The following is a 22,588-nucleotide window of genomic DNA, read 5'->3' as shown; positions in this document are numbered from 1 at the left end:
GTAATGTCGTGGTGGTACCCCGAGCTGGCAGCAATCTTCCTTTCTGCTCATCTGTCTTCTCTGCCTTTCGTTTTGGGACCAGGCTGCAATTTCTCCATTGCGTCTTCCCCCTCCGCAGCTCCTCGCAGGCGCTGCGCTGGCTCTTTCACTGCTCACAGTAGCACAGATTTTCTTCTCCCACGCTCCGTCTCTTGCTCCTCCCCACCTTTCCCTCCAGGAGCCCCGATGTCCCATCTGCTGCCACGAGAGCCGGTGCCATCGCTCTGCGGGCTGACGCACGGCCAGCCCTGGGGACCGAGGCACGAGCCAAGGCGATGCTCGGAGCCAAGGCAGGCGCAGGCAGCCTGAGTTTGCCCAGGACTGGGGCTGCAGATGGAGGGTTTTTCTGAAGGATGAGGTTCACTAAAGGATAAGGAAAGGTTTTTTGGAATGTGCTCACAGCCTGCGTTAACAGGCACTGAGGTCTGGTGGAAAATTTGCTGATTAGGTCCCTCCTCTAGCATTTGGGAAGAGAGACAGACCTAGAAATGTTTGGCTGTCTTGCAGCCCCTGCAAACTGCTGAGCCTTTGGGCAGGATGAGTGCCTTCCACTGGTGCCGAAATCACCAGTGGGCAAGATCTGTGATGTTCAGCCCCAAAATGATGGGGCATGTGTGGTTTGGGGCTTTTTACGGTGCCCCTCTCCAGCCATTGCTCTGTGGAGGGATCTCGGCACCTTTCCCTTCATCCTGGGGACAAAAAGCGTTTGTTGAGCTGCTCCTCGGGGGTACCTGTGCGATGCGTCAGTGCCTGCTCAGAGCCATCCGGAGAGGGGACAGGGCAGGGAGCTGAGGCTGGATGGAGAGAGGCTTTGGAGATGAGGATCAGCAGGCAGCAAACGCCGTGGGAGATGGATGAATTTTGGGGATACGGGAACAGGGAATGGGTCCAGAAGGGACGGGCGATGCTGAACGCGAGGCTCCCTCCTGCCTGGGAGGGCTGCACAAGACTCAGGCAGCTGCAGGGGACCTCGGCCTCTGAGGAGCTTTGCAGCAAGGGCAGGACAGGGAGAAGAAGGCATCTCCTCAGCAGGGCGGGGAATGGAACGGCGCGCAGTGGAGAGGGAGAGACCTCGCCAGTGCTACCGAGAGGGACGGTGAGCGAAGGCAGTGGACGGCAGCTCTCCCGGAGCCGTGGGAGTGTGTTTCGGAGCAGCTGGGTGATTTGGAGCAGCTTGGCAAGGTAAGGACTTGAGGCCTCTCTGTCCCCACGAAGCCCCAGAGCAGGGTTGAGCCCTGCACGGGCCAGAGACTGCAGTGTGGGCTCAGCCCCTTTGCACGGTGGGGAGGGGACGCAGCCCGGCTCTGCCTGCGCCCAAAGGGCAGCCTGGGGCTTTGGGTCTTGCTGGCTGCTGTGTGGACACGCCAGCCCACTCTTAACTCTGTAGCCGTGCTGGGAGGATTGCTGGACTGGGAAAACGGAGCTGGAGGCATCCATTTTCCCAGCCATCCTCCTGGAGGAGAGGGTCACCCGGGGTTTCCAGCTCCTCCCACGCTCCTGCTCACAGCCATTTATCTCTATACTGTAGCAGGGAGAAATGTCACAGCGACAGCTGATTGCTTTAGGTGTTTTAATATCCGTCTTTACCGGCATTCTCCAGCCTCTCTGTGTACATCCGTTACTCTGCCAATAAGGATAACCGGGACAAATAAAGTTGCTCTCCTTCCTCTGTCTTAGCTCCGTGGTTTAGGGAGGCCCAGTGACTATTTATTCAGGCACGCTGGCTCCAAGCTGTCTGCCACCCAAAAATGAGAGCTCCCATTCTCCTCTCGGGCTCAGCACGGCCCTGGAGCTTTAATAGCATCTTTGGTTTATGTAGTCTGACCTGTAACTTCAAGGTTAAAAAAGAAGTATTCAGATCCTTCATTTCTCCTTCTCTGCCTTTTTGCTCTTTCTCTGGCTGGTCAGTTCGCTGAGCTTCTTGTCTAGGCGCCGCTGGAGATGGGCTCTCTTGGCTGGGTCCAGGGACTTGTCTTTGGAGCCGCTCCCGGGACAGAGAACCCCTTCTCTGCTGATCCTCTGCCGCGCGTGGGCCTTGGCCTTCTCCCCGCAGCCGTGAACCTATCGGAGAGAGAACGGACACCGGTGGCAGGTGGCAAACAGGGCAGCGACCACGCATCTAAGAATCAGGCGATTTTATTCCTGGAGGCTGGAATTCCTCTTCCACCTGCTTTGTGCCCCCCCTAAAACCATCTCCTGTTTATTTATAGATCCTCTGACAGGAAACAAAATATAATTTCTCTCCTTAGGGAATCTGTGCAGCAGGTGAATCATCCTTTTGGACAGTTTAACTGTCTCCTTCCAAACCTTTGAACATCGGGGGGAAACTCGCACTCCTCAGGTGAACAGCTGGATCTTTTATGGTTCCCACATGAGAGCTAGAAACAAAACTGAGCTCCTAATTCCTAATGTTTTCTGCTAATACAGTATGACTTGGGAGGGAAAAAGAGTGAAACAGGAAAGGTGACTTGGGAAATGAGAAGAGATCTTTTTAGCTGTATCTCTGTCTCTTTAGTGTAATTAGATCCGTTTTCTGTATTGGAATTAGCATTTTGAAGCTTTTTTTTTTTAATTCCATGCAGGCAAGCCTTTTCAAAAACCAGTCTGTGCAGAAGCCCAGGCCATGTTTAAGGTGCATTAAGCCAAGTTCAACACCATCTTGAATCATTTCCACCAGGTCTAAATTAAAGATCCTAAAAATTTACCCCTTCTGCTTGGTCCATCCCAAAGTCATTTGCTGTTTTCATGAACATAAGCTGATCTGAGGATCCCAGCCCGCTCTTTCAGTGCCGTGATGAACCTTCCTGTCCCGTCAGCGCTGCCAGAGCAGGCTGTCAATGACTGGGAATAGCCATGCACAGCACCCGGCAGGCACCTCCGAGCCGAGACTGGGACTGCCCGCTCTGAACCGGCTGTCGCTAACAGCCCCTCCAGACCAACTTTAACACGGGCAGTAACTCCCGTGTCGGCAGGTGCTGGAGTGCAGGCTGAGCACCATTCAGTGGGGTCCACTGTCCTGCACTGGATGGGGAGGGGTTCAGCAGCTGGGGACTGCTGAGGGAGAACAGGAGCTCTTTCTGAGCAGGGACCCTTCATACGCAGGGGCTCCAGCCCCTCTGAGATGGCTCCGGGTATGTGCTGGCCCCTCTTAGCGCCAGGCATGGGTAGGAAGTCCCAGGCTATTTCACATCGAAGTCTGATAATATCTGGAAAAAGGGCTGAACTTCAAAAAGCAAGAAAAACTCGTTGACATGGACTTTATCCTTCCAATTGTTTCTCATTGCAGTCCTCATTACAATTCAACAGGGAGAGGCGATTCTGCAGGAAATAAATTTATATCCCAACTGATTGTGAATGACCATAAATACAACTGTTCTTTGCCATGGAAACAGATAGTACTTGACAAGGCGAAAATCTATGCGGAGGATTTATAGGTCAGCTCGCTAAATGTTGCTAAGCTCTGGTAGGCTCCACGTGGCAAAGAGCTATGCCTGGGTGATGCAGGATGAGAGACGATGGGCGCAGGAGGCTGCGGCTGAATGGGAAATCATCACCTCTCAGCCCATGTACTCGTCACAGCCACGTCAGTGCTGCCCACAGGGCTCAACCCCAAGCCCAGCTTACCACGAAGCATCACACTGTCAACCCTGGAGCCTTAAACTTAACTGCCTGCCTCTGCACCTGAACAGTCTGACACCAGTTTAAAATTATTTTCTTTCCTTCCCAGACCTGAGGATGAAAGGGCTGTCAAGCAGCTATGGAAGAACAGCAAGGAAGAAGCTGTTGGTTCAGTGGCCATCACGTTAGCACTCCCACGGAGGTGCAGGATGTTACAAGGCTGCTGAGATGCCTGTTCGAGTCCTCCACCGCAAGAAAGCAGAGCAGAGGAGGCTGAGGGACTGCTGTCACTCAGGTATGGATGGGAGCTAAAGCTGAGGCTGCACAGTGCGAAACAACTCAGCTCCAAGCCAGCAAGGCACTTCAGGAAATGCCCAGTTGCTAACCAGGCACGCAGCACTGCTCCACGCAGTGGAGCCTTGACAAGCCTTGACTTGTCCCCAGGTTGCAGAGGGAATCTGCAAAACGCAGGGAATCGAGTGTCCAGGGTCCCTCAAGTCACTGCCTTAAGCCCAAGCCTCTTCATTTCTCCTCTCTGCCTCGCTTTATCTGCACAACCCGGGAGTGTGAAGACAGGCACAAAGCAAGGGGTGGAAGGGGAAGAAAAAGCTCTCAGGAGGAGGTGTGCAGAGCCCACATGTTAACGCCTGGCAGCCCCTTCTGCCTGCAGCTCTAGCAAAATCTCTGACAGAGAGGGTTCTGCTTTAAACTCCTTGCAAGGAAATCCTGCCTGGGGAGCTCAGCAGGGGAAATTCCCATGTCCAAGCCCTGCTGCTTGGCACATCCTGCTCCTCTCTAGCCCCCTTGGTGCTCAAACGCCTGGGCAGGCTGCCCGGCCCCAGGTGTACCTCTGGGATGTGATGGCTGAGGCAGTAGCGCCTGCTGCAGTGGAGGCAAAGCTGTCCCAGGGTTGTAACACTGGCTTTGCAGCGGGGGAAGCCGCACGTGTTGTCCGCTTTAATGGCAGCAGAAATCAGAGCGTCGATATCTTCTTCTGCCATGCTGTCTGCTCCGCTCTTAGCTGCTGGCTTTCCTGGGGAGAGGACAGGGGAAGAGACTCAGCCATTGAACCACCTGCTTAGAAGCGAAGAACAGACCCAAGCAAGCTGCAGCTACAGCCCTGACCAGGGAGAAGCATCATGTCCGGGGAGTCACCGTTTGCAGGGACGGGGATTTCAGCCCCTGTGAGACCCACTGTGCCGGTAAGCTCTGGCTCATGTTCAAAGGCACTGTTAGGAGGAGCTCAAGGCTCCCACCCACAGCGTACTTGTTGCCTCCCTCTGCTAAACGGGGGCTGGGGAAGGGGAAGGGACCATGTCTGGCGAGGAGGACAGCAGCTCCTGCCTCTCTTTTCCCCTGCCTCTGTGTTCAGGAGGCAGCCACGTCCTTCACTGTGGGCCAGGTACCCCTCTTGGTTCCACTCCCTACATTTGGGAGCCTCCAATCTAACTTCTGAGCCTCTCTTCCTCAGAAAGGGTCCCCAGTGTTTTTCTTTTGACTTCAGAAATGTGCCTCCAGACACCCAAAACCCCTCTCCCCCAGATGCTGCGGCCAGCTGATGCATGCTCCTGCCAGTTCTCACACCTCTGCAGTGACAAGCATCAGAGAGCTTTCCAAGAGCCACATCCAATGCTCCACGAACACAGACAAATCCCAAGGCCTGGAGGCAAAACCATGGGGATTAAGTAGCACAATCTACAAAAGGAAGATCACTAATTGTGCTGGTTATAAAGAGAGCGACCTACCTTTGGCTTCGCTTTTGTCTTTTTTCCTGCTGCTGCCCTTTAGGCTGGCACTGGGCTCCTGAGTCTTCCTTGCTACCTCCTCCCGTCTGGCTTTCTCCCTCTGAACTCTCTCCAGGTGTAGGGTTTTCAGATCCACTTTCCCTGAACTCTCTCTGCTTCCTCCTGGCTCAGCTGGGACTGGAGTTTCCCTGCTGGGATGTTGCGGCTCAGGAAGGGGAAGCTGCGTGCTGGGGGGAGCGGCTGCAGGTAGCGACGGCTCGGCAGGCTCTTTCTTGCGAACGGTGATGTACCGCTCCCTCCCTTCCCCAACGCTCATGTGCTGCAGCCCGTACTCCTCTGCCATTACGTGAACCAGCATCCGATCGTGAGAACTGAGGGACGGGGGGAAACACAACTGCAGCTTGCTGCTCTCCAGGAAGGCCACCAGCATGGCCTTGAATCTGTCGGCACTGTCTTTTGTCCCTGGGCTCTCTCTCCCAGGCCCGTTTGTGTTCGGGGAGAAAGGTGCTTCTGCCTTCTGACACTCTGGTTTGGTTGCTGCTGCTGCTCTGAGTTTCCTCCTTGGAGGCAGCTGCTGTTTGAGGCCAGATGCTGCGGAGAGCTTTGTGCCCTGCTGCCGCTCGCCACGGCCCTCCTGGGTGTAGTTTTCAGGCACAAGGTTGTCAAGGTACTCGAAGGCCGTGCGTACCTCCCCGTGCTGGCTGAAATAATCCACCAGCCGCTTCAGAAAGGCTTGGTTGCTGACGGTGCGGGTGTCGCAGATGACAGCCACGTGGCGCCGGGCACGGGTCACTGCTACGTTTATCCGACGGTCTTCCGCAAGAAAGCCCACCTCACCTGTGAGAAAGAACCGAGGGGCTCAGGACTGTCAGTGGGTGCAGTGCTGGCTCCACGTCTAGATTCAGCCCAAATGACTGAAGGGCTGCTTGGCCAAAGGGTGGGGATTGGTGTTTATGGGACTCTGATCCCCGATTCATGCTGTCACCTTCATCTTTCTGCCTCCACTTCACCACCTGCAAGCCAGAGCTAGGGCTCCCCACTTAGCTCCCAGGGTGCTGGGATGGGTGGCACATGGAGAAGAGAAATATTTTCCTGGGTGGCGCACAACACAAGATCAGGCTGGAACCTGGGAGCAAATGCAATATGGAGCAATGTGGAGGAGGCTCACCTTGTGACAGAAGAGGAACTTCAGGTAAAGAAATACACCCTGTCCTGTACAACTGTCCCCACCTGCCCCCAGACTCCTGACGGCTTTAAAGTAACAGCCATTTAGGCACCTCTGCAGGGTTTGCTCCCGCTCTCTGGCTATTTTCTCAAAGAAAAGCAGTAAGAGGTAGCAAATGCCAAGATGACTCAGTGAGGATCAGCTAGCGAGAAGGGTAGCGTGGGCGGCTTTTGAGTTTCCAGCTCCTGGGCATAAAGAGGAGGCCAGTTGGGAAGAAATTAATGTCTCCGCCAGCGTGGTGACCAGCCTGGCTCCGTTCCTGCCTTGCCTTGCCGTGGCTGAGCAGTCTAGCTTGAGCTGCCTTTGAGGAACAGGGTGTAGGCGATCCCCTCTCTGCGCTCTGCAGCTTAGAGAACGATTCCCAGTTTCTCTGACGTGGTTTCGCCTGACTGCAGGGGCAAGTCCAACTCCTCTGATCCAGCAAGAGGGTTTTGGGCTGGATTGGGAAGGGCTGCAGAGGGACAGGCACTGCTGTTCAAGGTCCCTGGCCTCCTCCAAGCTGAGAAATGCAGCTGCAAAAAGGGTATGGATTTCTCCCAAGGGTCTCAGAGGGTGCTAACAACTTCTCTTGTGCCCCATGCAGACCAGAGCCGTGCCCAGACACCACAAGAAGTTGCCCCATGCCCCTTGGAAAGTGAGTGATCCCTGCCCCACAGCTGAGCTTCGGCTGCTAGCTGTGCAGGGCAAGGGGGCCGGGGCCACACACTTTCATGGATGACACCAGTTCCCACTGAGCAAAGGCGAGGTGAGTCACTCCTGAATAAGGACTATTCTTAGTCCTGTCCCCCGCCTCCATTCTCCCCTCAACGCTGCTTTTCTTGCTCTAGGCTTTCTAAAAAAAAAAGCCTCCTCCATGCATGCTTTTCCCCTTTTTTTTTCCTTCTAGACATCAGCACTCCCAGCACATACACAGTGTCACACCTGCAACAGCATTAGCAGCAAAGGTAGCGCAGCAAGGGACGTGTCTTGGCGCAGGTTTGAAAAGGGCAGCGATCCACGCACGGGAGAGAGGTGGTTCACGGAGCAGTCCCGCTCATGCCCTCTGCTCGAGCTAGCTGGCACAAAACCCTTCCACATGGGCTGATGGCTCTGCCAAAGGAGCCTTGCGGCTCCAAGGCAGCAGCTTTTTTCCAGCTATTAACTTTTGCTGCAGCTGCTGATAGGAAAGAACTTGATTTTCCGCTCTAGATTTTGCTCCCAAAAGAAGCATTGTCTGTGCATGACCTGTAATGCCAGCTCCTGCTTGCTTTCTCCAGGGAAGTGACCCAAAATAGGCTCCAAACCCAAGACATAAGCCCCCAAGTTTTTCATCTTTTGCAGTAAGTGCTTGGCACTCCAGTAAACATGGTGCTAACTTGACACGTGCCATTCTTAAGACCTCAGATTAAATAATTTCTGAGGCCTCAATAGCCAGGAAACCTTCAAACTAAGCAGTCCTGGCTTCCTTTTTACCTGCTGCCTAGCATGGGAGCCTTCCTCTGCAACCCTGACAGCAAATATGCTTGTTCATTTTAAAAAAAAAAAAGGCTGAAAAGGTTCTTGCCAGTAAATTCATTCAGACCAAAGTGCTAGAGACCATCAGAACTGCAATTAAACCACAGCACTTGTCAACATGACGAGCGACTTTGGAGCAATGACACCGTTCCCGTTTCTTTCCCACTCCCCATGGAGTAACTCTCCAGCAGCGACCTCCTACCTTTCCTGTTGGATCTCACGAACGACAGGATCACTGCCTCTTTCTCTCTTCCTTGGAAACCATCAACTGACTTAATTTCTAGCTCTGGGTACCTGTGGCAAAGGTGCTCTCTTAGCATGTCCACCTGAAAAACATTTCATAGGCATCCTTTAAAGAAAAATGCAAGGTTTAAAAAAAGATTAAAACAGCATTGTTTCGGTGAAGCCCCTTCCTCTCAAACGCACAAGGGTGAGCGCTCAGATCCCCCAATGGTTAAGTGCTGACTCCTGAGGCTGGGAGTGGAAAATACCCGACTAACATCTCTTCTCTCCATGGCCTCAAGCTGCTGAAATGCGGAGAAGTTGGCCACAAATGCTGATTATACAGTTTGGCTCTGCTGACCTCCACCGCTGTCTCTCTGAGGACGTTATAGTACCACTCCTGGAGACATCGAGGTTTGAATCCACCTCTGTGCACATGCTCTGCGCGCACGTGGGAAGAGAGAAGAGATGCCAGCAGACGGTCATCTCACCTGGAGGTTGTAGGGGGCTACAACAGCGATATCTTGTGCCTTCACACCAGCATCCACTAAGGCTTGGATGTGCAAACCGGCCAGCTGCACCTCCCCTACGGCAGAAAGCACAAGGGGCGGTGATGGGAACAGCCTGGCAGGCAGAGGGCGAAGCTGCCAGCTTGGACGTGCTGCGCCTCGGAGAAATTTGCCCACCTCCCTTCAAACAGCAAGGAAAGGTGAAGGTAAGTCCAGGGTTGTGCACGGGTAACGATTTCCAACCCAGCTCACTTGGCTAGATGACGATGAGCTACACAGCACCGTTCCTAGGGCCGCACAGCGCTTGCTTCTTGCCTTTCCAGTCACCAGCTTGCTTAAGCCAAAGAACAGCTTTCTGAGCAGCACTTGGCTTTCTGTGGCCTTCCCATATTAATCCAAGAGATTAATGATAACCCAGGCAATAGATATATTATCCAGGCAATAATAACAGATACATAATCTAGGCGACAGATAATATTCTCCCTCTGAAGCGAGACCATAGACCTCACCAAAAATTTAATTCTCTATGCCGCAACTGAAAAAGCTCCACCTTTCCTTTTTATTCTGCTGTTTCAAGTCCCTTAATTTCTAAACCCCTGTGACCAAATAAACAAGCTTCATGCTTAGATCTGCACGCTCAGACCTGCAGGCAGCCTGCCACAAACAACTGGCTATTCACCGTGGTGGCTGGTTCAGAGATCTAATGAGGACAAGTTAAATACAAGTGTGAACTATTTCATTGGTTCATTGGCTGGACTGACTTTACCCTCCGTTTTGAGGCAAAACACAGGTATAAATATCCAAAGCCTGCAGTATGCTGCTCCACCAGGCTGCCTCCCAAATTCTGGGAGACGTGCATTTAATCCCCTGCTCAAAATCCCTGAGTTATCTTGGACAAGTCTTTTTGGCTCTCCATTTGGGGACAAGAGCCTTTCTCTGTTCAGCAGAGCCACAGGGGTTGGTGCACAGGAACAAGAGAGGCACTTGAACACTGGTGGGTTTTCCAACAAAAGAAGGCAAAAAATCTTTAAACTGGTAAAAACTGTCCTTGTATTTTACAGTCTCTTTTCCCTGCCTTGCCAGAGAGGGACTTGAAGCCTCAGAAATCTGTTGCTGGCATGAGATCTGCACTGGTGAGCGGAGGGGAAAACAAATGAATCTCTGAAGCAGGCAGCTACATTGCCAACTAAGCTCTGTGGCCACGTGACAGTGAATGGCTTGAAAAGCGTGCGGCTCGGCCATTGGGAAAAGCGCAGGCAGCAGGGAGGGGTGGCTGCGGGCGAGGTGGCAGGGCACAGGCACCGCACACGGAGATCTGTCCCCTCTGGGCACCGCAGAGCCAATCTGGGCAGTGAATTTACAATCCAGGGGAAGATGTTGTCCTTCCCCAAAGCCAAGACTCACGGTGCCCTCCTAGCAGTCCTTTTGCCAACAGCTTTCTAGGCTAAAAGCTCTCCCTAATGCTTTTAGGAGAGCTATCTCCATAACAAGGTTGGGATACGTGGATTGCTCAGATGAATCACCAGATTTTGGACAGCCCATATGCAACGCAGCCTGGCAAAGGCCCTCTGGGAGGCTTTTAAGAGCTAGCTAGCAGCCGTGGAGATGCCAGGCTAAATCTAAAGGAGCACGAGTAGCATCCTTAAACAGCAAACCACAACCACCCGCCCTGCTGTGGGAGCAAGGGCACAACCGAGGCAGCATCCCCACTTTCAAAGTTCTCCCACTTTATTAGAATGGCTATGGCGCCTGACTTTACACTCAACCTCCACAATGAAACCTACATTTAAAGTAAAAAAAACGGCAGGAAACTCAACGTCTTAAGAAAATTCATGGAGAAGAGCCACACAGGACTTCATGAAAGGAGCAGAGGACTGGGAGGCAATGCTGAGCCACGTCTACAACCTCTGTAAAACAGGCTTGCGCTCTGTCTGATACTATCTGCTCTGCCAACCTGTGTACAGCACCCATGGCAGCGATCCTCCACCCTGTCCACAGCATGGAAAAATGTTTCTGCAAGGGAACAAGGCAGCCAGCATGGCCACCCACAAGCTGTACACTATCATCATGGCCCTGTGGCCATGCAACTCTGGCTCAGAGCTCTTTGAGCTTATAGAGGAAATTATCTCCAAATAAGCAAGGCTCCCTGTGGACCCCACCTTCCCCTGCTGCCTGCGCTGGAGGGGGACATCGCTGGGACGTGGCTCAGCTGGTGCAGTGGCCAAGCACGCGGCAGGCTGAGGACCTCAGACAATCAATTCTGGCAAGCAAAATTTTCTGAATGACAGTACCTGGATTCCCCTTAGACTGTTCATCTTCCACTTCCAGCTCAAACAGGCCACAGCCAGCAGTGTCTATAAGCAATAAGGGAATTGTGGTCTCTTCTGTAGAGGTGACACCCGGCAGGTCCCTGTACAAGGTATTTGGGAAAGGGGCAGTTAACAACACTGAAATTATGCCAAAGGGATGATCAGTTGTGGTGTTGCTTACCCCTCCCAACAACGCTGCAAAGACAGAGGAAAAACATAGCTGGATATTGCTTCCAAGGGACAAGGCTGCAGACCAACAGCGGTGTCTTTTGGGGTGAAAATGCAGGAAGATTGGCTCTGGAGGTGGTGAAGAATGACAAAAACTGAGAACTGAGGTTCCCTCCTTTCTGCTCCACCAAGCTTTGGACTCTTTGCACCTGCAGCGATGCTGCTGAAGAGCACGTCATATACAGCAGTAACTAAGCTGGGCCCTTTGGCTCTGGTGGGGTCTGCTGGCTTTCAGCTTCCTGGGTTCAGTGCCAGCAGTGCAGCCACAAAAAGTCCCAAGACGCCCAGGGGAGTTTGGCAATGCCAGAAAGCCACAGCTGAAAAGCCATTATTGCTCTTCACCATGGGTTTGCCATTCAAATGCTCTCCCAAAATGCAAACAAAGAGCTGAGGGCCTCAGAGTCTCACAGGGGCCAGCCAGCAGCACTGAGAGCTTTCTCACCAGCTGTGCCACACAGCCTGGGTATTGCAAGGTAGTGGGACAGTGTGTGAGTGTTAGTGTCTCGCTTAAATGGCCTCAAACAGGAAAGATATGAAGACCTAGAGAGATGTGGCAGCTCCTTTCTGTTTTTTCGTGGTGTTGAGAGGGAGAAGAAGCGCCTGAAGTATTACCAGAGATTTGACAGCAGCGCTGTCGGGCAAGAGAAGAAAGTACAGCACAAGAAACCACAGAGGAATTGGGTTTTCACATCATTCCTACATCTAAAGCTGCTGCATTCAAAAAAAGAGTATTAATAAACCATATTTTAATACCCAAGGAAATCGCTAGCTGAATTCACAGCCTAGGAAGAGGACAGGTGATGGAGGGCAGGAACAGAAAGCCTGGAGATGGCAGGAGAGCTCTGAAAAAATGACGTGTTACTGTACCTCATGTACAAATCACGGAGAGCTGTGACTCTGGAGAGTCTGCAAATAAACAAGGCAGATGGCAAGCCATCAAAAAGGATGATTTCCTCCAAATGACAGGCAGGGAAGTGGGGGCAAAGGCAGCTTCCAGTTCAAGACAAGCCCCCAGCTGCGGCCTCTCCTTCTGAGGACTCCTGGCACTGCACATCTGTTTCTCTGCATTTGTATGCCACCGACGGCCCTTGCTTCCCATGGACGCTGGACGTTACTCACTCCACTGACAACAGAAGTCTCCTCTCTTGACTGAAACTCATTTTTGTCCTGTCTGAAGCTATTGCTGTTGTAATGCACGACTCGAAGAGTACGGAGATGAGTGCAGCTACGACAGGGAGCCAAAGCCCCTGCAAAAGAGCCCAGGATGCACCTTTTCCAGTCCTGTGGCAAACCACAGCCCAAAGAGCGAGCTCTTCTCCTGGCTTTGGGGACTGGCTACCTCAGCCCAGTGACTGCATTCAGACAGAGGCATAAGGTACCTTCCCTGCTTCCAATGACCCCAGGGACCAGCAACCAACTTTACTTTCCATGATCCCCTCTGGAGCAGGGCCACCTCCAGTTCCCCATTAGAGTGTTTCCTTCCCTGTGGAGGATACGAGAGGTTTACCTCCCTCTCTTTGTAACATCAAACCTAAAAGGCTCCCCATCTCCTTCACGCCTGCCCCGCTTACTGTCCTACCACTGTCCATGTCTGTGCAGGCAAAAGACTCTGAGCAAAACTCAAGTTCTCCATGTAGATAATCCTGATTCTTTGCCTTTGCAGTGGCCACAGAAAGCCCTTGCAGGATCACTCAGCGCCAGGAAAAATCTCAACCCTGGGAATGTTGCTTCAGAGGAGTAATTCTCTACATAGGTCTTTCAGGTGAGAAGAATTAATGCTCTTCTAAGACAGTGAGATTGCAGCAGAACTGGCTGTTGCCTTGGAGAAAAGCTGTCCGGCGCTTTGCCATCCCTTCAGGACGAAGGGGAAAGGCACTTCTCCCAGCTGCTGCAAACCAGCCCAAGCTGCAAAGATGGATTTTTGTTCCTGGACAGGTTCTTGGTCTGTGATGACAAAGCAGGTTGTCCCTGCAGCCGGACACTGGATCCAGGCTCACCGCACTGCCCGAGGGCGTCCAGGCACCCTGTTATTCATCTGGGAGGAGCGGATCCCAGCTGGGTGAGTTGCACATCGCAGCCTAGGGGCATTCTGGCTTCTGAGCATCTTCCAAGTCTCACACTACTGGCAGGGTTCCCCCATATTCCCCATCAGCGAGGGGGTGTTAATGCTAAGTGCTAAGGGAAGGGACACTGGACACTATACTTACATGAAAACTGACAGCAGAAACAGTTGGTGATTTTTTTTTTTTTTTAAACCATCTTCTCACACACCGAGTCACAAATTTTGAACGTGAAAAATACTGCTTGCAGCCTCCCTGACTTAATTCTGGAGATGTGTGGGGGTTTCTGATGTGCTTCGTCACCCATTTTAGAAGGAAGGAAGATTTGGGAAGAAGGTTTAGCTCCCTTGGAAATACTCTGCCCCTGAAAAGGTTCCTTTTTTTTGGGAAAAGACGGTGCTGCAGAAGTCTCTACCAGATCACAGGCTCAGTGTTTCCCAGTGCCTCCCATGTCAGAGCAAAAGCTGGTAAGGAAACATGAAGTTGTTTGGAGCAGAATGGTACTTCTTCCAAAGATCAGTCTTTGTACTTCAGGTAAAGGAGATGATCAGACTTGCATCGACAATGCTGCTCAGGGAAAGGTCGTGGTGGGAGCACAGCCTTACTACCAGACATTGGGGATTATACCCTGGAGAATCGTTCTGAATGAAAGCCCACACGTATCAGGCTTTACAAGTTCAACTGGACCAAAAACTCCCTGCCACAATCTGTAGCACAAGGTGTTTGCACCTGGACCTCCTCCCAGCCGTACATCTCAGGACTGGGACACGCTTCTTCAAGCTTCACCTCTCAGAACAGCCCTGAAGTAACTGCAAATTCAAGGTTAGAATACAATCCTACGGGCTGGCTTTGCCAGTGCCAGAGGGGTGGCGGGGCTACGGTCTGGATCACTCCAGTCAGATCTTTCTTCAGAGGAAAACCTCAAAATTCTTTTGGCAGAGATGGAAATGCCCCGTCCTTGCACTATGCTTTGGGACTCTTCAGGTTCCTCGCCCGCTGCCCACCAGCCCTTAGGAAGGGAGGCAACAAAAAGCCACAGACTCAGAGCTGTCAAATGCTGTTGCTGCAGCTGCAGGCCAGGCTTTGTCTGCTTTCCAGTATGAGCAGGTAACTCTTGTGGGCACTCGCCAGCCTTCCACTTCCCTAGGATGCTTCTGCTTGTTAGAGAGCTTTTCCTAGAACTATCAGAGAATAAAACTTATGTATTGCTTGCTGAGGTATAGGATTAAGCAAATCATTTGGCCTAAGCCAACAAAAGACATGAGACGTGCACAAATATCACGAAGGAATTTGTACTAGCAACCTAAATACGAGAAGATCATGGTCCAATATCAAGCCCCTGCATTACCTGGTTTTCTGCAGAAGCACAGAAGCTTTACATGGTCCAGTGCCTGAACTGAGGATTGCTGTGTTCATGCGACATGTCAGTCGTAGGGCTGTGGACTGGCAGCTCTGACTATGGGTTTAGACACCAGTGTCTGCAGGACAAGGCCCTGAGCAGAGACTAAATTGCTCTGTCGACTGGAAAGAAAAACGTTCACTCCTTTATCAGCCATAAAAATAAACCAGTTCATCAGAATAATGAAGTCACCTAACTTCAACTTTTCAATTGATTTCCTACTTTAATGGTTTCAAACCATTTTGCCTGGGGTTCTTCACTAGTTGCTATTTTTAATTTGCAAAGTTAAATGGAAAAAAAAAGCATGGCAAGGAACAAGAACAATCAAAAAGAGGGTTTTGTACAGCACTGATCCTGGAATTAGATCTGTACAGCTAAAAGATTGCTGAATGAGTTCTGTCGATCTCAGCTGAGCTCCTCCAGGCCCTGATGAACCAGCCTTGCCTACTCTTACCTATAGAACCCACCCCACTCACCCATAAAATTACATACATATATACAAACGTATATAAACCAAGACAGAAATCAGCACAGCTTCACTGATGTAAGCTGAGCTGAAGCCTCGATAGCCCTGAAGCTTTAGTAGAAGGCATGCTGGCACAAGCAGAACTCCCCGTGCTGCTGCAGCAGATGTAGACGAGGGTGCTGGGGCTGTCTCAAACACAAAGCTTGCTCTTCCCATCCAGGTAGTATTGTTCACACTGTCCACAAGTAAGATTATTTTGAAACAAGTATGATAAAACAACCTCTCCAGCCTATCTCTGTCCAAAACTGGATGTTCTATGACATAGAGAGATTCTAGGGGAATATGAATCTTTTCAATTCTAAATATTTGCATTTAAAAAAAAGTATTGCTAAAAATACAAGAGCACCATGCAGACAAGCACTGTGATAGTTTATGCTTCTCCAAGTCCAACAGAGAGAATTAATGTTTTCCCATCCGCCTCCCAGAACTGCACTGACTGCAGTTTTAAAAAGCAGCAGTTATTGACAGTCACACTGTGTGTTGGCAAACAACTGCCTGTCCCAGGGTGCAATGGAAACCAAATGCTAGTCGCTTCCTTTGAATTACCGAAGAGAAGGGAAACCACTGCAGCCAGGGAATGGATCCGATGCCATCAGACCTGCCGCAGGTGCTGTCCTGGCAGTAAAACTATCCAGGCTGGAAAGGGAATCTTGCTTTCTGATCTTTCTGATGTCGATGTTGGAACCAAGGATGGGACACACACTGGCCCTCATAATCACGTGGACATGTGGAAACCCAGTAAAAGACTGGCGTCTAGTCCCACCTTCAGTGAGAGCGTGAGACAGAAACGCTGCTTGCAGTATGCTCACTGGAGCTCAGGCCTTCATATATTCTTACCAGGTGCAAGGGGATTTTATTTCATTGCTTATCATACCAAAGGAGGAAACAGAAGATAATTCTGCCTGACTTCTTGTTATACAGGAAAAAGGACAACCCCCCCACAATTAATGTTTCCTTGATGAAATAAAGGATGAAACAGAAATGCTATCGCCAGGCCCGGAGGAATGGAAAACTCCATCACAGGGAAGGGACAAACCCCACACGTGCTGGGATGAAAAAGCCATCTCTGCTCAGATACAGCAATGAAGAGCAAATCACTTACTTGAGCAAATGCTGGGCTACTGATGGGTGAGCAGTGAGCCGGCCGCTGTACATCTCCAAGGAAGCCCACTGCATGATGGCCTGGTGCATCCGGTACTGCACCGTCAGCATCTTCACAATCTTCTCCCCGTACCTCTCGATGAGACGCTCCATCAAGCTGAGAGAAAGGCCCTTGGCAGCAGCCCTGCATGGGAAAGGCAAGTCAGAAGTGGAGTCTGGATGTCTGTTCTGAAGTGACGATCTAAGGTACAGATGTAACCCTCTCTGGACTGAAGACTCAACCAGCATCTCCCTGCGGATGCAGCCCCGGCAGTGCCGCAGCTGGAACTGAACGCCGTGTTGGTCAGTGCTAACGGTGTTAAGCTGCAATGCTCTCTGGGCCCCACTGAGCACCCTTGTGCAGCTCTGCTGGGATGGCGTCACCTCCCTGGCGTTCCCACTCTGCTTCACTGGGTACCAACAGGCCGTGAAGAGGGAGAAGGAGATGGCTGCAGGGTCCCGAGCGTTATTTTCCAGTGTAGGCTCCCCAACAGGGTGAAGACCCTCAGGGACAGACTTCTGCTTTGCACGGAAATCGGATCAGCTTGGACACGTCAGGGTGGAGATGCCTGCTTCCCTTTCCTGTAGGGAAATGACCTAGGGGTGTTGCCACCGTAATGCAAGAGATGCAAACAGTATCAGGCATCCCTGCCTGCAGCAGTCGCTTCTCCCACCCAGACCTGCTCAGCGTGGTTGGAATAAGATGAGCAAGGGTGCCCAAGATGGCTACTTGGGGAAGCGGCTCCAGAACAAAGACCTCTTAACCTGTAAGCTCATCCTGTCAGCATCCTTAGTCACACTGTTCATAACGAGCTCTAAACACTGCATCTGTCAGTGTAACATCACACTCACGTTACTGCAAGCTCGGCAATGGCATCAGAATCACCTAATGCATTAGCATCAGAGCTCGACCCAAACCTTGAAATGTTTGCTGTCAACACAGCCAGACCTTGCTAATGTTTTATCAAGACATTTGCTGCTCAAGCACTCTCATTACTCCTTGGCCGCTCACCCCAGACTAATGCATTAATGCATTTCAGCGCTTGTTGCTTTATTCTCCATTAGGAAAACCAACACTCCATCACTTCTGGCAAAGGTTCCATGCTTAGCTCTGTTGACACAAATTAATAAAGCTTCTAATGAAATAAGCCCTTCAGGAGCCTATTTGCTTTCTCTTCACCGCACAGAAAGGGTTTGTTAGAAGCCTCGCCTAGCGGTACCGTCTGAGGAAGAAGGACAAGAGTCGCTGTACTTTGATTTTGCATTTTGAGCATTTCAGGGCACGAAGAGTTCTTTCACACTATGCGTCCAGTGCCTTGCACAAGACTGTCATTCAGGGTCAGGGGTTCTGGTTGCTACCAGAACACAATGAACAAGCATAATGATGATGAAATTATGATAGAGAACAGCTCAGGAAAATTATTTCTGTCAAAGCTAAGGGGCACAGCACGCATTCAATTACTGCCGTGGGAAGCATTACATTACTACATGGCACCACAGTGAGCATCTTGTTTGCTGTACTGGCCAGCCCCGTCACGTTAACAACAGGGCACTTGGTACATGTAACAAGAGACTGCAAATTTGTTAAAACTGCAGAAGAGAAAATTGAGGGTAGATCTTTCTGAGAAGATGAGTCTCGTTAGCCCTCCTTCTTGCTAAATCACAGAAGGCAGCAGACAAGGAAAAAAAGGGGTCATAAATGCCAAACGGACGCAACTGCAGGACTTTGGAGACAGCACTGCTTTTCAAAGGCTGTTGTAACATTAACGAGCGTTGAACAACACATACAGGCACAGAAGCCAGGAGGAGGGCTGGCAGGTTTGCACTAAGGATACTGTGCTTTACACAACAAAGGTTTCCAGCTGCGCAGCGCATTTCACTGCTGATCACGAACCCCACTCCGCTGGCCATGAAGCCTTCACAGCTCCCCAGCCCCAGCGTTGCTACTGGCGTGTACTTACAGAGGTTGTTACGAGCTGTCTGCACTCAGACACAAGCACCCACCTGGAATAGCCATTCCCTCAGGAACAGCCCCACGTGACCAGGTAATTGGGGCATTCTGTGCCTGCTTCTTACTTGGTCTTTGCCTAGAGCACGGCCACTATCACCAAGATAAAAATGCTTCTGGTTCCTTCCACCAGCTACCTCCTGACTGGCTGATGAAAAAGCACATGCTGAGTCACTTACAGGTGATCTAGCTCTCAGGGCCAAGAGGGCACTATGAGGCTTTAATTGCCCCAGCCTCACCCAGGACCCACAGCCTCTGCCCGTGGGCCCCGTTTAAGTTCAGCACTGGGCCCTCAGGCCCTGCCTGAGTTGTGTCCTAGCTCTGTCTCCTGGATGGAGAGATCCATGGACCTTGGCTCTATACTGCTGGTCACTTTGATCCTGTCTTTAGCTGTGTCTTTTAGATGAATCCTGGACCCATGTCATGGCTTTGTTTCTAGCCAACCTCCTGATGGGGGACCCCCTGGATGGACCCTGGACCTGGTTCATAGCTTGCTGGAGCTGTTGACGAACCCCCGTATCAGCACTTGGCTCTGCTCGCTGTACTCAGACCCCATGGGACTGGGGCCTGTTGCTGACGATGCTGTTCCTGGTCCATGCTGCTGCCAGACGCCGGCTGTGTAAGTCACATTGGGCAACTCAAGTGAGACGTGAGCGATATCAAAATAAGATGCTCTCAGAGTCTTAAAGGGATGCAGCAAGCTCAGCAGCCTTACCAATCAAAGGTACCTCCCATCTTCTTTTGGTCTTTACTCCCCTCCCTCAGCTCACAAATCCTTGCAAATCTAAGAGCAAGCCTAAAACTGATTTTCACGCAGAACTAGCAGGAAAACCCTAGTGTGTTTTAATAACAAATATTCTGAAGTTTTTCTTGTAATGCTGTACCATAAAGCATGGAGAAGGCATTCAACCTCACAGCAAGCCTTAGAAATAGTGCTCTTCTACACACTAACAGCACAGTTCCCACCACAGGGATCTACATGAGGTTATATGTTGAATTAATAACAAGGATATTAAACTGCTTGCGAATATTTCACCTGTTAATAAGTTTCCTATTATTTCACCGCTCAATTAATTCCTACAATGGTTGACTTCTATGCCAACAAAATCATAAGAGCACTGAGCAAAAGCTTTTTAAGTATCAATTGCTTTAGAGAAATTAAATTGGATAGGAGGTTGGACAGACAGTCACGCACCTGATGCTCAGGAGTATCTATTTTAAAGTGCCTAAAATAAAGCTAGGAAAGCTAAAATTACCAAAACAAGCCCATAGCAGCTGGTATTTGCTGCAAACCTGGTTTCACCTTGCTTCACGTGCAGGCAAAGGCTGTACTTTGCTCAGCTGCACCCTCCCAGGGAGGGGTGGGGGTACCAGGATAGATCCCAGGGAGGGAGGATGAGGCCATGCTGCTCTTCAAAGGTGAGGCTTCCTCCTCCAGCTCTTGGAGGAAATGCTGCACGCTAGCAGTGATAGCCATAGCCAAGTGGAACTAAAGATTTCAAGGGCTCTTGTGCCAACCGTGCTGTGAAATACCCTTTATGGGCTGGGTGTGAGGAGTCAGCCTGCCACGTAGATGTCAGGAACCATCGTTACTAGGGGGAACAAAAGGGAAGTGCTTCCTACAGAGGGATGGAGCTCTGCCCTCAGTCATGATATACCTTTTCTTATTCATCTTCTGGATAGCTGGTCTCCTCCCAAAGAGGCAAAAGCAGATGTTGGTGTGACTCTGATCTCCGGTGTGCACCACCGAATTCGGACAGCAAAGTCTGGAGAAGGATGTCACTGCGTTTTCCTACCTCAAGAGCTCTGCATTAAGATCTGGGATGTCAAAACAGGCTGAGGCTGTTGTGGACATGCAAAGTTATGAGCTGCCCTTTGCTTTGTGCCCTGAGCTTTTTGATCCTGGTACAGGTCTAAGAGGTTTCATAAATAGGTAAAGCAGTAGTAAGTGAGGTTGTGCAGAACGCCTCCTTTCTCTGGATACTGTGGATTTCTTTTATTCCTTGCAAATATGATGAAGGAGGGTAGCTTGTTCTTTCCAGCTGTGGAGGTTACCAAAGAAAACCAAGGTCTGGCACTTGCTCTTCAGTGACAAAGCAAAATCAAATCCATTTGGACCTGACATGCAAATCAGCAAGCTACTGCGCACGGAGGACTAGCACGTGGATTTGGGATGGTGGAGACATCCAGACTGACTGCTAACAAGACGGCAAAATATTCCTGTGCTTGTCTAAGAAACTAGTTAAGAGCAAGAGGTCTGATAAGTATCTGCAGATATCTGAAGAGTACAAAACGAAGTTAATAAATCAAAGCGCTGATGTGGAGACAAATTAATTAGGATGTCAGAAAAGGATGGAATGAGGACTAAAATGAAAACAAGGAAAACAAATGTTCCTGTCAGACAGCAGAAAGAGTCCTGGCATTGAGATGTTCCCTGGGACCAAGCCAAAACCCAGCAGGAGGCTTGAAGCCAATGTCTGTGAACTCTGGAGTGGGCTGCCAAGAGGGAAACAGCGGGGGACTGGCATCTGCCACCACTGGGAGGTCTTTCAGAAGAAACACATACAGCACGGACAAGCTGTGGGTGAACATACTGTAAGGTGTGTGTGGGGATGCCCTCTGCATCCTGAGATAACTCCAGGCATGTCATAAAGCAAGCAAGAGGAGCATTGTTCAGACTCCCCACAAAAACTCCCTTTGCCTCAAGTGGAAAAAAACCTGATGATAGTAACTGTTAAGTGCTGAATCCACAGAGAAAAAAGCAGATAACAAGGCGGCAGATACAGCAGACAGCCTGGCTCTCCGAGCTCAGCACAAGCTGCGCGGAAGCCTAGTTGTGCTTGCAGTATGGCTCCTACAAAGTATCAAAGTATTGCTGTTTAAGAGGCTTCCCACTTAAGCAGGACTGACTTCACGTACCGTAGTAACAGACAATCCTTCGGTCAGCCCAGATTCATTTCAGCTAACTTTAGACCCTTCACTGAGGCCCCGAAAATAGGAGTCCACCCACCTCGGGTCTGCTGTCATCAATGGAGGAGAAGGGGAAGGTAGGCGGAAGGGTTTGAGTCCCCTGCATGAATCATCCCTGGAAATAGCTTACCATTTACCATTAACCAAAGAGGAGCTGGCAAGTGATTCGGTGCCTTAATTAGATCTCTGGAATTACCTAACAAGATGGAGGTAGAAGGAATTTGCCTCTGTGTTGCATCTCACAGCCTGCAGGGACTGTGAAAAGCATAAAGCAGTGCTCTCCAGTGTCTGCTTTATTTGCATCGCGCAGGCAGACAGTGCTGTAAAGAGGAAAGCTGTGTTCTGTGCTGTGTTCGATAAAGCTAATGCTTTTACTTGGGCAGCAATTAAAAACAAGTCCAGAGTTCAGATCAGTAAGAAAAAGAGCTAATAATTTTTAAAGGCATTTGGATTTCTCAAAATAAGTTGTTCTAATTGATCAAAACTTGCCAGCTTTTGCATTTAATTAGGAGGCTACTGAGCCACACTCTTGTCAGCTGCTCCAGCTGGACCTCACTGCACATCTTCTCCAGCACAAGCTGGTTGGAGGGTTTCATTAGACAACAACAGAGCTTTCACACAGTTTTACTTTCTACCAGGATAACATATGCCATCCCAGGTATATTCTACAGGACAAATACTCTGCATTGTGGTACTTGAACCCCCTGCAGATTCAAATGGTCTGTCCAAGAGCCAGCCCCCTGCTCTACAGAGCCAGCAGAGTTGAGGGACACACTGCTAATCTGGAAAGAGGAGAGGGAAATTTTGCTATTCCCAGATGGAGGCTAAGACTAGAGGGTAAGACTCCAGATCAGTGCCTGCCTGAGGAGCACCCACTCTAATTTCTGTATGTACAGTTTCTACACACCAGTGCACCCATCTGCAATTACTACCTGTGGCGCTGCTACCAAGGGCTCCCACTGAGAGGAAAGGTAAAGCCATAAACAGCTCAAAAAGCTTTATTTTCCACTTGTTTTCCTGCATTCTTCATCTTCCAACAGTCTGCCACCTAAGCAATGGGCAAAGCTTGAAAATACCCAGTTTTGCATAATTTTGC

At 50.5% G+C, this 22,588-nt stretch overlaps 1 protein-coding gene across 1 annotated transcript in view; it reads right to left on the bottom strand.

The window, feature by feature from the left end:
- Positions 1 to 1,499: 1,499 nt before the first annotated feature.
- IGHMBP2 (immunoglobulin mu DNA binding protein 2) overlaps positions 1,500 to 22,588 on the bottom strand; it is a 43,317-nt gene continuing 22,228 nt past the window's right edge. Inside the window, exons 9-15 of the mRNA XM_075426557.1 lie at positions 16,477 to 16,659; positions 11,144 to 11,262; positions 8,835 to 8,929; positions 8,324 to 8,447; positions 5,403 to 6,239; positions 4,506 to 4,690; positions 1,500 to 2,100 (exon numbers count right to left, since the gene is read on the bottom strand). Of these exons, the coding sequence (XP_075282672.1) occupies positions 1,903 to 2,100; positions 4,506 to 4,690; positions 5,403 to 6,239; positions 8,324 to 8,447; positions 8,835 to 8,929; positions 11,144 to 11,262; positions 16,477 to 16,659 (1,741 nt within the window). The 3' untranslated portion in view covers positions 1,500 to 1,902. The remainder of the gene's footprint in view (positions 2,101 to 4,505; positions 4,691 to 5,402; positions 6,240 to 8,323; positions 8,448 to 8,834; positions 8,930 to 11,143; positions 11,263 to 16,476; positions 16,660 to 22,588) is intronic.

The sequence above is a fragment of the Opisthocomus hoazin genome, chromosome 7, assembly GCF_030867145.1.
Source record: "Opisthocomus hoazin isolate bOpiHoa1 chromosome 7, bOpiHoa1.hap1, whole genome shotgun sequence".
Classification (NCBI taxonomy): Eukaryota; Metazoa; Chordata; class Aves; order Opisthocomiformes; family Opisthocomidae; genus Opisthocomus; species Opisthocomus hoazin.
This window is presented reverse-complemented; position numbering and strand designations above follow the sequence as displayed.